General features: G+C 35.3%; 1 protein-coding gene across 1 annotated transcript in view; it reads left to right on the plus strand.

The window, feature by feature from the left end:
- Positions 1–15,808, plus strand: part of brinp1 (BMP/retinoic acid inducible neural specific 1) — a 156,323-nt gene that overhangs the window by 84,634 nt on the left and 55,881 nt on the right. The window contains exon 3 of the mRNA XM_087790737.1: positions 3,996–4,186. Within this exon, the coding sequence (XP_087646863.1) occupies positions 3,996–4,186 (191 nt within the window). The remainder of the gene's footprint in view (positions 1–3,995; positions 4,187–15,808) is intronic.

Raw genomic sequence — 15,808 nt, forward strand, 5'->3', positions numbered from 1 at the left:
ACCGGAGGCTGCTCTCCAAAACGATCCCTTTTAGCAAATAGAAAAAGGAAATCTATCTATATAGAGGTGGACATGGCATGACCTAAAAATGTATAGACCGTGTAAGATATGAAGATGTGTTAAAAGGAGAGTAAGGTAAGGTAAGGTAAGGTAAAACTTTATTGATTGCTTTTTTTTCCAATAGCCAGCAATTTTTCATAAACAATAAAAAATAATACATAAAAAATAAAATAATAAGAAGAACATAAAGAGGAAGAACAAGATGATACAATCTAAGTCTAAAGATAAAGACAAAGAACATAGATCAAAGAAAAACAACAAAGACAAAGGATACAAAGACTAACATAGAACAGAACATCCAGATACTTTCACTCCACTCCTGCCTCCGAACTCAGAATTGTACAATTGAATAGCGCGAGGGATGAATGAGTCCCTGAGTCTATTTGTTTTGCACCTGGGTAGGAGCATTCATAAGTATGGATTTAAGTCTCTTTTATCGCTATTGTATCATCAGTGTATCTGTTTGTACAAAACGTTTTTATTTAAATATTTACATAGAAAATATGCTTAAGCCCACTTTAAACACTTTTGTTTTTTCTGGAGATAAAATCTTGTTTACCATAACCACACCCACTGTGCTGTGATTGGTGAAACATCAAGTTGGTCACCACGCGTCATCAATTCTCAAGGTCTCCACCAGGAGGAGGATTGAAGCCTTTATTGCTTCATAGTGGACTCTACTCTCGCAACCTCTCCTTCGCCCAGATTTCATATTAACTGTATAGAGTAATAAGTTCAAAACATGGTCATGATGAAAAACTTACTTCATCTTGGAGAGGAAGATTCAACATTTCAACATGTGAGTGAGTTAGTTGAGTTGAATTTTCCCAAAATTTGCCCTTTAATGGACCAATTTACACGTGTTTAGTGTGAAGCTATGATACAAGCTCACTTGTTAATTAACCCATGACCCTTATTATGCAAAAACATAAAAAATGATAATTGGGAAAACAATCAAAAGGGAAATGCAACACTCAGTAAAGTTACTGTTTATTCACCAGACTGTCAAAACTTTTATTACTGCTGTAGAAATCTGTATTTTTGCCTCAGTGTGTACGTGGCTTCCGCCCTTTTTCGCAACCCAGACTTAATGAGCTGCGTCACTTTCGTATAAACTTACTGTTTAAAACTGGATGTTGGTGTTTGGATGTTGCATTAAATCTCATCTATTTCTTCAACATGCAACCCACATTTTCATTTAGAATAAATGCATATTCACCTTCTATGGTTTAAATAAACATCGTACATTGGTTGCCGCAGATATACGTGGCTGCAGCTTTTTGAGAATAAATTCAATTAGGGGTGTTTTTGTGTTCGAGAGAAAAGGCACAAATTAAATCAGGACTCACATCCCCATTAGAAGGGAGAGGATGTGACATACATAACACTACAGCGCGGTGATTACATCTTCCTTTATCGAAGTATCTTTATTAATCTTCCATTTCAAACGGTGATACAGAATTCGTGTAAGACGGCAAAATTACCTGGTTCTCGGCGGATAGATATGCAAAGCCTCGTCTGCAGACTCTATAACTGTGCCTCGTTTTGCATTTCAAACAGCTAAAGGAAAACCTGTCTGTTTTTTAATCCGCCGAGCATTTTATTTCTGTAACCTTGCCAGAGAGAGATCTCTTCTCGCCGTCTCTGTTTGTTTGATTGATACACGTCTAAAGTAAATAATCATCCAAAGATCTTTAAAACTGTTACGTGGTATCATGCACCTGTAATCAAATACCAACAGCACATTTTTTTTTATATAACTTAATTCATGATCTTTCATATTTTCTTTAACATTTTTACATTTCCTAAGAGACCATAATTGTCGCAGCAGTCTTATCTCTAGATTATAAAAAAAAAGACCGAACATTTCCCTAAAATTAAATTATCAATCTTTCTGATCTTAATTCATAACAACATTCATTTTATCTCAGAGGTTTACAAAGAGCATTGTTTTATTTTGTTTATAAAAAAATGTATTGCTTCATTAATAAAAAAAAAAAAAAGTATTTTCACAGATGTACATTACATTTTTACATCTTTAAACCATTTTTCTCGTCCATTATCGAACTATTGTTTAAAAAACATAACCCTGAAAAACTATAAACATTGTTGTTTAAAAAAGATATTCAGGAAATGCCTCCTATTCTACTGTGTGACTTTAAATTCTGCTGTTGTTTTAGACTCTACTTACAGGGTTATGAGGTCTAAGGGATCAATATATTGGGAGTTTTCCTCCTTGTGAAATGAAGTCCTTGGCAGGGGTATGAACTGTTTGAGTGGTTTACAGATAGAGAAATGATTAAAAAAATTGATGAAGGAATAATACACGAAAATGTTGCCTCTATACTAGACTTTGTCACCCTGACAACAAATACACAATCATGAAATCATACTAGACCATATTTTTACCATGATTTTTCATCACAGAGCTGCACGCTTTGTCCTTTGATGAAAAATGTATAAAAGCTATAAGAGTCAAATCCCACGTTGATAATTTTGACTTTTTTTTTACATTTTAATGTTTAAATCGTGTTTCTACGTGAACGTATGAAAGAGGAGGAGATTTTTGAAAACGTCACAGATTTGGGAATTATTTGACCTTCTCATAGTCATTCCTTTTGGAAATTTGGCGGACTAAACCCCTAAAAGGAAAAATCTGCTTTAGAAAAAAGATCCATTTTATTCGACTCTCTTACGAAAAAAAGACCTTTAAAAAGAGACACAAAACTTTTGATAAAAGCCAGGAGATCCTGAAGAGAAAAAAAAAAATATGAAAAAGTATTTCCAAGGATGGCCAATCACGACGGCGTAGGCGGAACCATAACGGAATACCGAATTAATTCCACAAACTCTAATTTTACTTGGACCAACCAGTGGAACAGAATCCCTTCATCACGTTAACATCGTCTAATAAATGCTTTTCCATCAACAAACTCATTAAAGATGCACACGGCCACGCTTCACTTTCACACTCGTAATAGCAGTTCTCGAAAAACTATGAAGGTCACGTCAAGAATCTATTATCCGCGTATTCATCACAACATTTTAATTTAAAAAGGCACAACCCAGGTCGATTTGAATGATCAATGGTTGCTGTAGATGCATTTTTTGGTTAGCATTGAATTCATCATCTTAATCAGTTTTTTAAGAACTTCAACTCTTTAATGTTTAAATATTTTATATTTGGAGAATTGTCACTGTATGGTTTAGAGGAAGCTGCTTATTCATACCGTGTGGGTCTCACAGTCTAAAATGGTTCAGAAATGCTCTTTGGGATTATTGCTCTTTATGTTTTTTCAAATGCCAAAAAAGGTATAAAATGTTTTTTCCTGAAATGAATGAATCAATAATATTTGGTGGGAAAAAGGCCAAATGATATGCATTTAAATGAACTGCTTGGTGGAAGTTTGTGAGCTTTTGAGTACTTTTATTTTATTAAAATGCTTAAAAAAAGTCCTGCTAAATGTTGAATATGATGGATTTGATCAAGCTTCATGAGCTCAGCAGGGATTTTTTTTATGATAATACTCACTCAAAGACAAAGATTATAAAGCAAAGAGGACAATCCTTCATGAAAATTAATCTCTTTTGTTGTGTAAGACATATTGTAGGAAGCATATAATCCATTGTAGAGGCTAAAACTGAATGAGACTGTTTTCAATTTAGAATTTGCACTTGTTTTCTCCACGTTTCAGTTGTATTTGACATCAATTGTGGAGTAAAATAATTAGAATCTGTTCACAATTGCTCCATATTATTACAGCATAATAAGGAGTTACTTACACATATTTCTTATTAATATGATGCACAAGCGAGTATATTTTCATGTTTTATTAAGATATTGAAAATCATAGGACATTTATTTGACCTTTTACTACATGACTTTTGTGATAAAGAACATGTTTCTGAGCTGCGACCTCTTTTGTGAATCGCAGGGAATTTGCACGTTGGAAGGTGAGGAACACGGCCATCGAGAGAAGGGATCTGATCCGGAACCCGGTGCCGCTCATGCCAGAGTTCCAGCGCAGCGTACGCCAGTTGGGTCGCAGACCGACGACTCAGCAGTTCATCCACACCATCATCAAGAAATATGGAACGCACATTCTCATCTCGGCCACTCTGGGGGGTAAGTTCGTGTTCAGCGGATACATTTTGTGGGATTCGATGCTTGATTAGGTTTTTTTTTTTTTAAATACTCTGCAGTTTTCTAGCAACGCACTTTTGGAAGCCAGATGTTCAATTGCAATGCTTTGGTTCAAATTTAATCAGCGTTTTTAGTGCCGGGGAAAGTGTGTTTGGACTGCATTTCCAAAAATAACGTTTAATAACCCCTGGTGTTCAAGTTCTGAATATAAATAGCTTCTTTCTTCAATCATTGATCACTGCTGATTTATTCTCTTAAAGTGAACACACTCCATATTTATTCTATTAACAATAACACACTGATTGAGTTGACGTTAAAGGACAACTAATGAGTTCATTTAAGTGTCTCTTAAATAGATGTTGGACTCTATTGTATTATCAGTGTCTGTTTGTTCAAAACTGTCTTTTCATTAAAATATTTACATTAGAAAATAATCTTAAGCCCCGCCCCACTGAAAAAAACTTTTTCGGATAAATGCTGTGATTGGTCAAACATCAATACCGGAAGTATCCGACTCCAATGGAATCGTTGAATAAACAAAGCGGGCGTGATTACAGCTGGATGTCATAATGGACTCTGCTCTCGTAACCTCTCCGACGAAAGAGAACTTTATAAAGTAATAAGTTCAAAACATGGTCATTAAGAGCCACTTACTGCATCTTGGACAGGAAGACTTTAACATTTGAAACATGTGTGAGTCAGGAGAGTTGGAGTTTCAAATGGGTTGCACTTTAAGTAGTGATTTTTTCATGAAGCTTAATGAAACAGCTGATGAGGTATCATGATACAGTGCCTTTATTTCTTAAAGCCACAAGATGACATGCTCTATAAACTTTGGCTCTGATCTCTAATTTGAATAAATATGGCATTATTTTGAAAGTTAGAGTGCCATCTAGTGGCCTTTTAAAAATGAAGATAATTATGTCATGATACCTCATCATCTGTTTCACGAAGCATCATCACTAACGTGAAGTAACGTCTCAATGTTTTTTTCATCACTGTAGGATAAACAAAACCCAACAATATTCATAAATATACATTTATCTTCACTGTATAGTAAATACATAAACAAGAGACATTTAAAAGGTTACAAACTTTTTTTCCTTTTGTGGAGGATAAAGTATAAAATGTATTGAAATCAAGACCATCAACCTCTTTCAGTGCTCATTTGAATTACCAAGATTGTAAAGGTTATTATAACCTTTCAAAGAAAAGGTCCTCCAATAATCTATGGAAACCAATTTCCTAATTCTGATACGGTTATTTCACCCCCAACCACAAAAATGTATGATGCAATTAATAGCGCCAGAGACGTTGGCAGCACATGATAGCTATAGAAGTAGTAGTTTAATCTCATCCAGTGACATTTACATCTCATCCATGTGTGAAACTTAATTACATAGAGCGATGGAAAAGGATCAGAGTGAAGAACGTGTCTTGTTAATTCTTATTTAAACTTTTAATTTCCCCAAAAAGACGTCGTTATTACAGTTTGCCATCTTGTGACCCATTTTCTAAGAAGTGTGAATACAAATGTGGTGAAACATGATTTAGTCATTTTTTTCGTGACATTTATGCTCATTTGCTGTCACAACACTGAAGAACAATTTCAATTTATAGATCCAAGAAAAACACAAACACACACATTATTATAGAAATTATAATAATTGTTCAAATAGCAAGCACATTTTAAGAGAAAATTAAACATTAGAGAACCAAAAAACGGATGACATGTCCCTGAAGCATTGTCAACATATTCATATCCTTCTAGATGGTGCCATTTGAGGTATAACTTCTGGCTTTCATCGACTTATTTCATTAAATATTCCATCACTGTTACAGAGTCGTCTACTGACCTTTTAATTAAGCTTCATTAAACTTCATCAGACCATTGCTACCCAAAACCCACTCATACCAGATGCCAGTACGATAGGAAAGTTTTAGCCGTTATTGGAAACAAAAGGCAATTATAGATGACTTTCATGTTAAACTCAAGGCCTAAGGCCACACAAAACCAGGCCAGTTCATTCACCCCAAGATCCACGTTTTGCACTTTTATTATTACTTTGAGGAAAATATAAACGAGGAGGTCATAAAGAGAAAAAAACCTTTCTTAAAAGTAATTTCATGGAAAGGGTTTTGGTATCTCAACTTAAAGATGGAGATAAATGTACAAACCAAGAGAAATGTTTCAAATGTTGGGAATATTCAATCGTTACTTTGTTCAATGTTAGGAAACTTTTCTTTCTATGTAAACAAGCTCTTTAAAATCCTCATAGTTCATAATTCAAAATGTGGATTCAAGTTCACAGTTGAAAACGGAAGGAGGATGAATGAATTTCTCTGTGAGATTTCTCTATAGAGATCAACAAAGTATATTGATTTATTGAATGAATGATTGATTGATAATAACAAGAGGCTCGGGGAATAATTATTTTATTTTTTCCCGTTTGGTGCTTCAGTAAATTTTCAAAATGATTGCCATCGCGCGTATATAACCAAATGATCTTCATATACAATTTTGAATTCTTATCAAACCAGTGTGTACATTGTAAATGTAAAATCATTTCCCCATTTTTGCAACACATTTGTGTTATACAGCTATAAAGCCAGGAAACTCCTTTGTATTTATAGAATAATATATCGTAACCTAAAGTAGTTTTCTTTAACATACAAATATGTATAGGGACGAACATTTACAAAGTTTAAAAGTAAAGAGTCAGTTTGTTAAGGGAGAACATAAACACAGAAAGGTTGGCTATGCCTGGGATCAGACCAGCAACTTCCTAGCTGTTAGTGGACCGCTCTAACCACTGTACCACCGTGCGCCCATGTCCAGCTCATGTTCACCCAAATGATCCTTCAATGAATGCATTCAGGCACTGCACTGCCTTTGATCCCCTGTTATAAGCAATAATCCTAATAAAACCTGGTACGGCAGCTGGTTCAACCTCTTTCATTTTAGCCTTGACGTTAAGCAATCGCTCTAATTGTGGGAAAAGAGATTAGATCAAGAAAGATATCTTGCTTAGTTATTCTGCCTTTGTCCAGGTTGAGAAGGCTGTCTTTCTGCTTCCCGAGTCATTGTTTATCAGTGAAAAGGCATCATTAGGGTGGACAGGCTCAATCCTGACTCTTTCTTACACTGTCGCAGAAGAAATTGTGCACCTCAGTCACGTTGTTGCTGTAAATTTTAAAAAACAGGGTCCCAACCTTTGCGAGGAGTTAGTGTTTGGAATTTGGCTTGAAATCTAATTTCTCTATTTCTCTACTCAGCATCATGTCAAATAAGGGTTTGGATTATTCTCAGTGTAATCTCTCTGGAGTTACAGGTAAAAATCTATGTCCAGACTAATTTAGCAACCTGAGTTCACTTTTATTCGTCCAAAAATAAACTTAAAAACATCCAAATACCTCCATACTGCTTTTCTGTAACGTCCATCTTGTATTGAAGCCTCGACATGAGAATTTTTTTTTTTATTATTAAAGAATGTAAGTAAGTAAGTAAGTAATATTTATTTATATAGCGCTTTTCCAGACCACGGTCCACAAAGCGCTTAAACAAACAAAACAATACTCAAAAAAGAATATACACTTTAAAGATCAAGATAATACTGAGAACAACACAGGAGTTCCAGAAAATCAAGGAAAAGCCTGAACAAATAGAAACGTCTTAAGATGTTTCTTAAAGGAGTCAGTAGATCCATCAAGCGCAAAGAGAGAGGAAGATTGTTCCAAAGCTTAGGAGCAACAGCCTGAAAATATTTCTCTCCTCTGGTCCTGAGCCGTGTGCGTGGAACCATAAGTAGATTCTGATCCACAGACCTCAGAGCCCGAGCTGGGGTGTAAGGCTGGATCAGATCAGTGATGTAAGGAGGAGCCTGACAATGAATAGCTCTGAAAGTAAGAACCAGAATTTTAAAGTTGATCCTGAAAGAAACTGGAAGCCAGTGAAGAGTTTTAAGGATCGGAGAAATGTGAGTTCTTCTACTAGAGCGGGTCAGAATTCTCGCTGCAGAGTTCTGAATCAACTGCAGACGAGACAGATCCTTCTTGTTAAGACATGAAAACAAACTGTTACAATAGTCCAGACGAGAAGAAACAAACGCATGGATTACAAGCTCCAGATCATGTTCCGACAACATTTTCCTAAGTTTAGAGATTTTTCTCAGTTGAAGGAAATGGCTGCATAATAAAAAATAAAAAAAAGGCAGATTTTTTTCTAAGCCCTCAAACTGCGCAAACCTCTGCCAAGGAGCTAGTTAAACAAACGTAATTAAACGTTCATGGCTTATGGCGACGAATCTATACGAAAAATCATCAACCAGGATCTACCTCTATCTAAGGGCGTTGAGACGATAACACTGGGTTCAAGGCATTCCTTATTAAGTTCTTATAACGTGACACATATCTTGACAAGTAACTACAGTTACACAAATGTCATCCTGAGGTAAAACTTCTTGAACCCAGATAGCACTTTGGAAAGCACCAAAATCAAATTTTATTTTCTTTGCCCTATTATCTGTGTTACCTGGAGACCTCTTAGACAGACAGATAAAAGACAGACACCATCCTTAGCTGAGAGGAATTGACATAAAGAATGTTCGCGGCTGTGGAATAATTACCATTATAACACGCTGCTTTTGCGTTTGACAGACTTAAAAGGCATCACACTTGCTCCTTGGCATAAAAATAGGTATCAAGAGATGTGAATTTTGAAGTATAGCGCATGACCTGATTGCTTCCCTGGGGTGAAAGTGACAGGTGGGGTGACTTAAATAATATGAAGAAAAGAAAAACTTAAGTGTTTTTTTTTTTGATCCCTACAAGACTTCTTCAGTGTGAGTTGAACTCTCATAGTTTAAAGGAAGAAATCGACAAACTCTTGAAAAACAGTTTGACATCGACTCTGAGCGTCTCTGCTGGGGCCTGAAGCTACTGGAACTAGTAGAAGGTTCTCCTTCTTTTTTCTTTTTTTTTTTTCCCAGACAGTGAAGTGTGTCTCGGGGTCTAGGTAGGAAAACTACTCCTGCATACCAATGTGAGAGGAAGGTGCCTCCATCAGACTCATTAGACGCGTTACTGATTTGCATTCTGCCGAGAGATGCACTAATACGAAGCGAGGGAAATCTCTATTGAGCTCCGTCCAATCGTTTCTTGAGTCCTTGAAGCAGCCGCCACACAACGGAAGATGCTTGCGAAGACCATGGAGATTTACTCCTTTGGTTTCCCTGCTGTAGTTACCTCTCAGGAATTGATTTAGTTGGACAGGAGTGGGGAATTAAGGACAAAAATGTCAACTTCCTTTCCCACGCTCTACCTTTCCCGATCTACCCTTTTTTTTTAATCTTCCTCTGGCATCTAGTTTCGTTGAGCAAAGGGTGATCAACTCAATCACAAAAGGGGCCAAAATCATTTAAATGTTTGAGTTTTGGGCCAAAAAAAGTATATATTTACTGAACTTTCTGTAACAGGAAGTGTGAGTATTTTTGTAAATATTGAAAATCAAGGAGGCTTTATCTTCATTATATGTGTTTTCCTTTTCTTCTACATCAGTTTTACTCCTACTGGAATCTCTGTTCAAAATCTTATCTTAAACACTCACACACAACATGGATGTTAATATGCCCTAATTTTAACTCACCATCCGGGGGGCCACATACGATGACTTGGTGGGATGAATGAAAAAAAAATTGCATTGAAGTACTTGCTACAGGAAGTATCTGCAATATTTAAAAAAAATACTCCCAATAAAAGTCATAAGTTATAAGCAAACAAAACCGCAAATAATCAAAAATGTTTACTCACAATAATAGTTTAAAAAAAAGCCAATAAAAACAAGTAAGTTGTCATCACTGTCCAAAGAAACTTAAAGCACCACAAGTTGAAGGTAGAACGAAAACTTAAGGAGTAAAAAAACAAAGAGAGCAATGATTAGAAATAAAGAAAGAATCAAACAACAAAAAGTATCCACTGGACAAAAACACTACAAATGAGAAAAATGGAACCACGTATAGATAAATATTGTTCATATATACCAGGGAGTGATGATTATACGTAATGTCGTGTGAGTTAAAAAGTTAAAAGGATTTAATATATTGGAACCTTGTTAATCTCAACAATTCATTTAACTCACCCAAAATGCTAAAAGAAAAGAGCTGTCTTCAGTCATTTTGGTGATATATTTAATTTTTACTGACTTGATTTTCAGTGACCAAAACATATTGGGAGCGCTTCTTTCCATTCTAATTTCCTTAATAAATGTTTTTCCAAAAAATGTTCTTTTTCGAAAAGCATGTGCAGGAAATAAATAAATTATATTTTTGTATGAATACTTGTGACTTGAATCAGAAAATAAATTAAAATAAATAAATAAAAATGTGATCCACTTTAGTTACTATGAATCAGGATATAACACTCATGAATACGTATGTCGTTGTTCAATAATGACCTATGATCATTGAACTTAAAGTTTTGTGTTACTGTATATCTTCAGTTGACAACATGATTTATGAATTATTGGCGACGTCTAAAATATACGACTAACTACGATGTTCTGCTGTCAGAGCCAACAAGAAGAACGCCACGGTATCATGTAAATCCACAGATCTACAGCGGTTGAAGCTGTTGAACATTAGAGCAGAAGTCGAGCTGTTGAATATATTTTTTTACCTCCGGGACTCTCTGAAGACTCATTTCTCTCTCCGTCCCTCATGTAAATGCACAACCTTTGGCTGAGAGACATCGACACTGCAGCCTTTTTTTAAAAAAAACATGGAGGAAGAAAAACTGTTTATTGAAATGAGTCTGAAGATATTTTTCTTCCTCAAGTCTAGTGATGTCTGTGGATACCGTTAAGGTTTCCTCACCTTCCCCCATATCTTGGTTGAAACTTCCATTTGTTCTGCTGCCAACAAGAAAAAGATTAGGGCGACGATCTGAAAGAACCAGAATCACCGCAAGAAAAACTCCTGCTTTCAGTCTGTGATGGAAAAATTCAACCTTGATTATTCAATTTGTTCATCCTTATGTCATCCTTTCAATGTTCAATTACTCTCCTTGTGTCATAATACTCTCTGCTCTATTGTATGTTTGGGTTTTTTGAAAACAAGATTTCTCCCAAGCGGTCTTCTCTTTCATACAAAACATCTGTTCATTTTATTTTTATAAAAAGATTATGTGAAACTTAAGAGCCCTGGAGATAAAGAGCAGTTGCCAGTTTGTATTAAATTCCAACTTCACTCATTTTCGACTCACCCTCACTTCGACTCATGGTTTTGATTATTTTCAGAGTAATCTGTTCCTATTTAGAGATATAGACATAACATGTTTGTTCATTTTAATGTGGCTACTGGAGCTCAGTTGTCTTCGTTTTATTTTCGGGACGGACTCCATACTGCTCATCTGTAGTATCTTGTATCAAATCCTCAATAAGAAAATTTGCACCAAAAATTAAACAAGTATATTTTTTTAGTTGGTTTGTAGCCGGAGTGATCAGCCTCTCAGTTCCTATCTGACATCTTTCCTCATTCAAACACTAGTGTCAGTGCAAGATTTACACTGCTAGACTAGCAGCATCCACGAAAAACAATCTTAAAATATAGACTTATTAGGTACAATTTTTCATGTCGAGGCTTCAGAAGGAACGTTACAGTATGGAGGCATTTTGATGTTTTTAAGTGTCTTTTTGGACGAAGATGAACCTGAACACCAGTTGCTATAGTAAAATGAACAAATCGTTTTGTCTATATTCCTAAAAAAAGAACAGATTACTCTGAAAATAATCCCAACTTTTAGTCGAAAGGGTGATTAAAAATGAGTGAAATCTGAATGTCGTTCAATTGTCTCCTTAATGTATTGGAATACATTCCAAGTTCATTATCTTAATATCTAAGTATAATTTGGCGACTAGCCTAGCAGCATCCACGAAATACAAGTTTAAAATACAGACTTATTAGGTACAATTTTTCATTTCGATGCTTAAATGCTGGAGGCATTTTGATGTTTTTAAGTGTATTTTTGGACAAATATGAACCTGAGCTCCAGTTGCTATAGTAAAATGAACAAAAAAATGTCTCTATAACTCTAAAAAGGAATGGTTACTCTGAAAAGAATCCAAAATTCTAGCCGACATGAGGGTGAGAAGAAAATGTGCTAAATCTGAATGTTGTTTAATTGTCTCCTTAATGTATTGGAATACATTCCTAGTTCATTAGCTTAATAGCTAAGTATAATTTAGCCACTAGCCTAGCAGCATCCACGAAAAAAAAAGCTTAAAATTTAGACTTATTATGTTAACATTTTCATGAAAGGCTTCAAAAGGGACGTTGAAGTATGAAGGCATTTGGATGTTTTCAAGTGTCTTTTTTGAGTTAAAGATGAACCTGAGCTCCAGTTGCTATAGTAAAATGAAAAAACTTTTTTGTCTATATCTCTAAAAAAAGAACAGATTACTCTGAAAAAAATCCCAACTTTTAGTCGACATGAGGGTGAGTGAAATCTGAATGTTGTTCAATTGTCTCCTTCAAGTATTGAATACATTCCGAGTTCATTAGCTTAAAAGCTAGTATAATTTAGCCACTAGCCTACATGATTGTGCTGATGAATTTTGGCTAAACTATCACTTTAAGAGAAGAAGAAACATGTAATATGTGTTCTCATTATTTCCCACTAATATCGTCACGTGCAGATGAAGAATTCTGACCCTCACATTTCATGTTTTTCTGCCTCCAGAATTCATTTCCTCTTGCTGCCATGTCGGCCAAATAGCATGTTATTTTCCATTTTCCTTCACCCAATCCCTGGAAAAATAAATAAATATTGATTGCGACTTTGAGAGCCTAATGTGGTTTGAATGATTTAAACTGGAAATGCATTTTAAAATCCATTTGTTAAAAACAACCCATTAGTCCTGTTCCAGAGGACAGGCCCGGTTATGAAGCAGAATAGTGGGTTATGTTCTTCATGGAACGACCCACATACGTACCATTAGCACTCCTGGCCGTTCCATTACCTTAAAACCCCACTTGCACTCCTGACCTCGGACGACATCATCGAGCGTGGATATGAAAAAACACAGTCGGTGCTTAGCAAACATATCTGGACGCCAAGGTGAAACGGCACATTGTTTTAAAATATATCGGCGCTGTAAACACGTGCGCTCATTAACTGTGCCAGAGACTCCTGTAATAACATTATGCAAGACTGGAAGTGCATGCAAATGAATCTTTTTTAGGCGGTAAAGGATTCGCACTGACTTACAGCAGTGGCTCAAAAATACGATTGCTTTTTTTTCTCATTTATATTTTGTGTAGCCATGCGATTCACATGGTTGGTGTTTAAGAAGATCAAACTGCAGATTTGTTTGATTTTTTTCGAATTGTATTTGCATTTTAATGCTCTGTTCCTTTTATGTGAGGAGGATTTGCAGATAAACCCGAGGCTTCTTCTTCTTTGTCTTTCACCATTTTTCACTAAGCATTGCCACGTTAGCGCCTTAATCATGATCGTCGTCTCTCAGATTGAATGCACAATATAAACTTCTTTTTTGTTTTTATTTGAATATAGTAAACCCAATTTCCTGTAGATCTCTAGGGGGATTGATAAAGTTTATCCATCTGTCCATCCAAGGACTTTTCTACCTGTTATTTAATTAAACGTAATATATGTTTATTTTATTTATAATAGGAATTATATAATATTCATTATTAAACATATATATGACATTTTATGATAGTGTATCTAATTGTATTTAAATGTATTGTGCTTTTACAATTTTTTTTTTTTTCAATTAATATTATTTCATTATTTTATTCTGTAATGCCGCCACAAAAATGTCTTCGTAAAAAAAGGTTTCTGATTCGGATGAAGCGTCGTCCTCATTGATCATCTGCTGTCCTGATCATGAATATTGTCGAATAAAATTGAATTTATTTTGTTTTATATTATTTTTATTAATTATGTTTTTAGTATTTAAATGTAAGTTTATGTTGCCATCTGCAGAAATTCCACTGTTGGGTGAACAAAACTGGCATTACAATTTGTTTAGAATACAGTAGATGGCGCTCTTTGCTGTGTATTAACATGCTTTGAGCAACTATTTTAATACAATTTTCCATTTCCTTTAGCACATCCTGAGCTGAAAAAATAATGACACTTTTTCATGAAGCTACATGAGCCCATCACTAGTCTGGTAGTTATTTTGCTCCAGCTATTATGTTTTCATTTTTCTTCCTATATTTTCCAAATATTTTGATCAACACTTTTATCTGCAATCTCCTGCTGAAAATGACTATCATTGTCAAGATTATACGTTCAGTACGAGAGAAACATGTTCCATTTGATTGATAGAGTAGCTTTCTTAAAGGTCAACTAATGTGAAAACACAACTCTCCTGACTGACATGTTTCAAATGTTGAATCTTCCTCTCGAAGACGCAGTAAGTCTCTCATCATGACCATGTTTTGAACTTATTGCTTTTCAAAGTTCTGTCTGAAATCTGGGCGAACAAGAGGTTACGAGAGTCCATTATGACATAATAATGGCTTCATTCCTCTTCCAGCCAGATGCAATCACGCCCCGCTTTGTTTATACAACGAGTCAGTTGAAGGTGGAGATTTCCAGGATTGATGACGTGCTGTGACCAACCTTACATTTTGACAGATCACAGCAGAGTGGTAGTGCCTATGGTATATGGGACTTAATCTCAAGAAGTATATACTATTATATATATATATATATATATATATATATATATATATATATATATATATATATGTATACAGTATATATATATATAAATATATATATACACAGTATATATACATATTCATTTCCTATATGTGCATTTGAAAATGCATGTTAGTTGACTGCAACAACACAATATGAAGTAAGAAGTAAACAACCAAGAAAAGCAAGACAACAATGAGTCAACAAGGTGGTAACTGGTAGGATAAGTCATGTGTAGCAGGGGAAGTCAAGTGCACTTAAGTAACTTTGTAAGCCCCCGAGGGTGAAAGCGCACAACAGCAGAGAATAGGTCCTTGTCCCCTTCCAGCGCATACTCGAACCAGGCATGAGACATTGGCCCTGACTGCTGCCCACCCTTAGTCACGGTCACCACAAGTTAAACGACCAATTCCGATGCACCGCTCAGGGCTAAAGTAGTGACCGCGGCAGTTTTAGTCTGAGCATATGTGACATGCTCGTGACTGACTTCTCACCGCCTGGTTGGCCGTTTGAACTCTAATTCTCAGGAGGAGTGGTGCGTGGGAATGAAGAATGTTAAAGGTCCTTTACTTTTGTAAATATTTTGAGAACAACTACCATCAATAAACGCCATTCTTTTGACACAGTTATTAACACGGGTGACACTAGGGTTATCAAAAGTATTGAAAGGAAAAAAAAATGTTTGTATGTAAAGCAAGCATGAAGGAGCACTTATTAAGGAAAACTAATTTTCTTTTTCTTAGCTTTATTGCAGAATATCTAGATGTGCCAACCTCAAAATATTGTTTTAATTGTTAATATTTATTTTAATTACCTCAGACCTAGTACTTGTCATCAAAGTTGACCTATTTTAACCATCAGTTCAGTTTATTATAA

The sequence above is a fragment of the Callionymus lyra genome, chromosome 5, assembly GCF_982586985.1.
Source record: "Callionymus lyra chromosome 5, fCalLyr1.hap1.1, whole genome shotgun sequence".
NCBI lineage: Eukaryota > Metazoa > Chordata > Actinopteri > Syngnathiformes > Callionymidae > Callionymus > Callionymus lyra.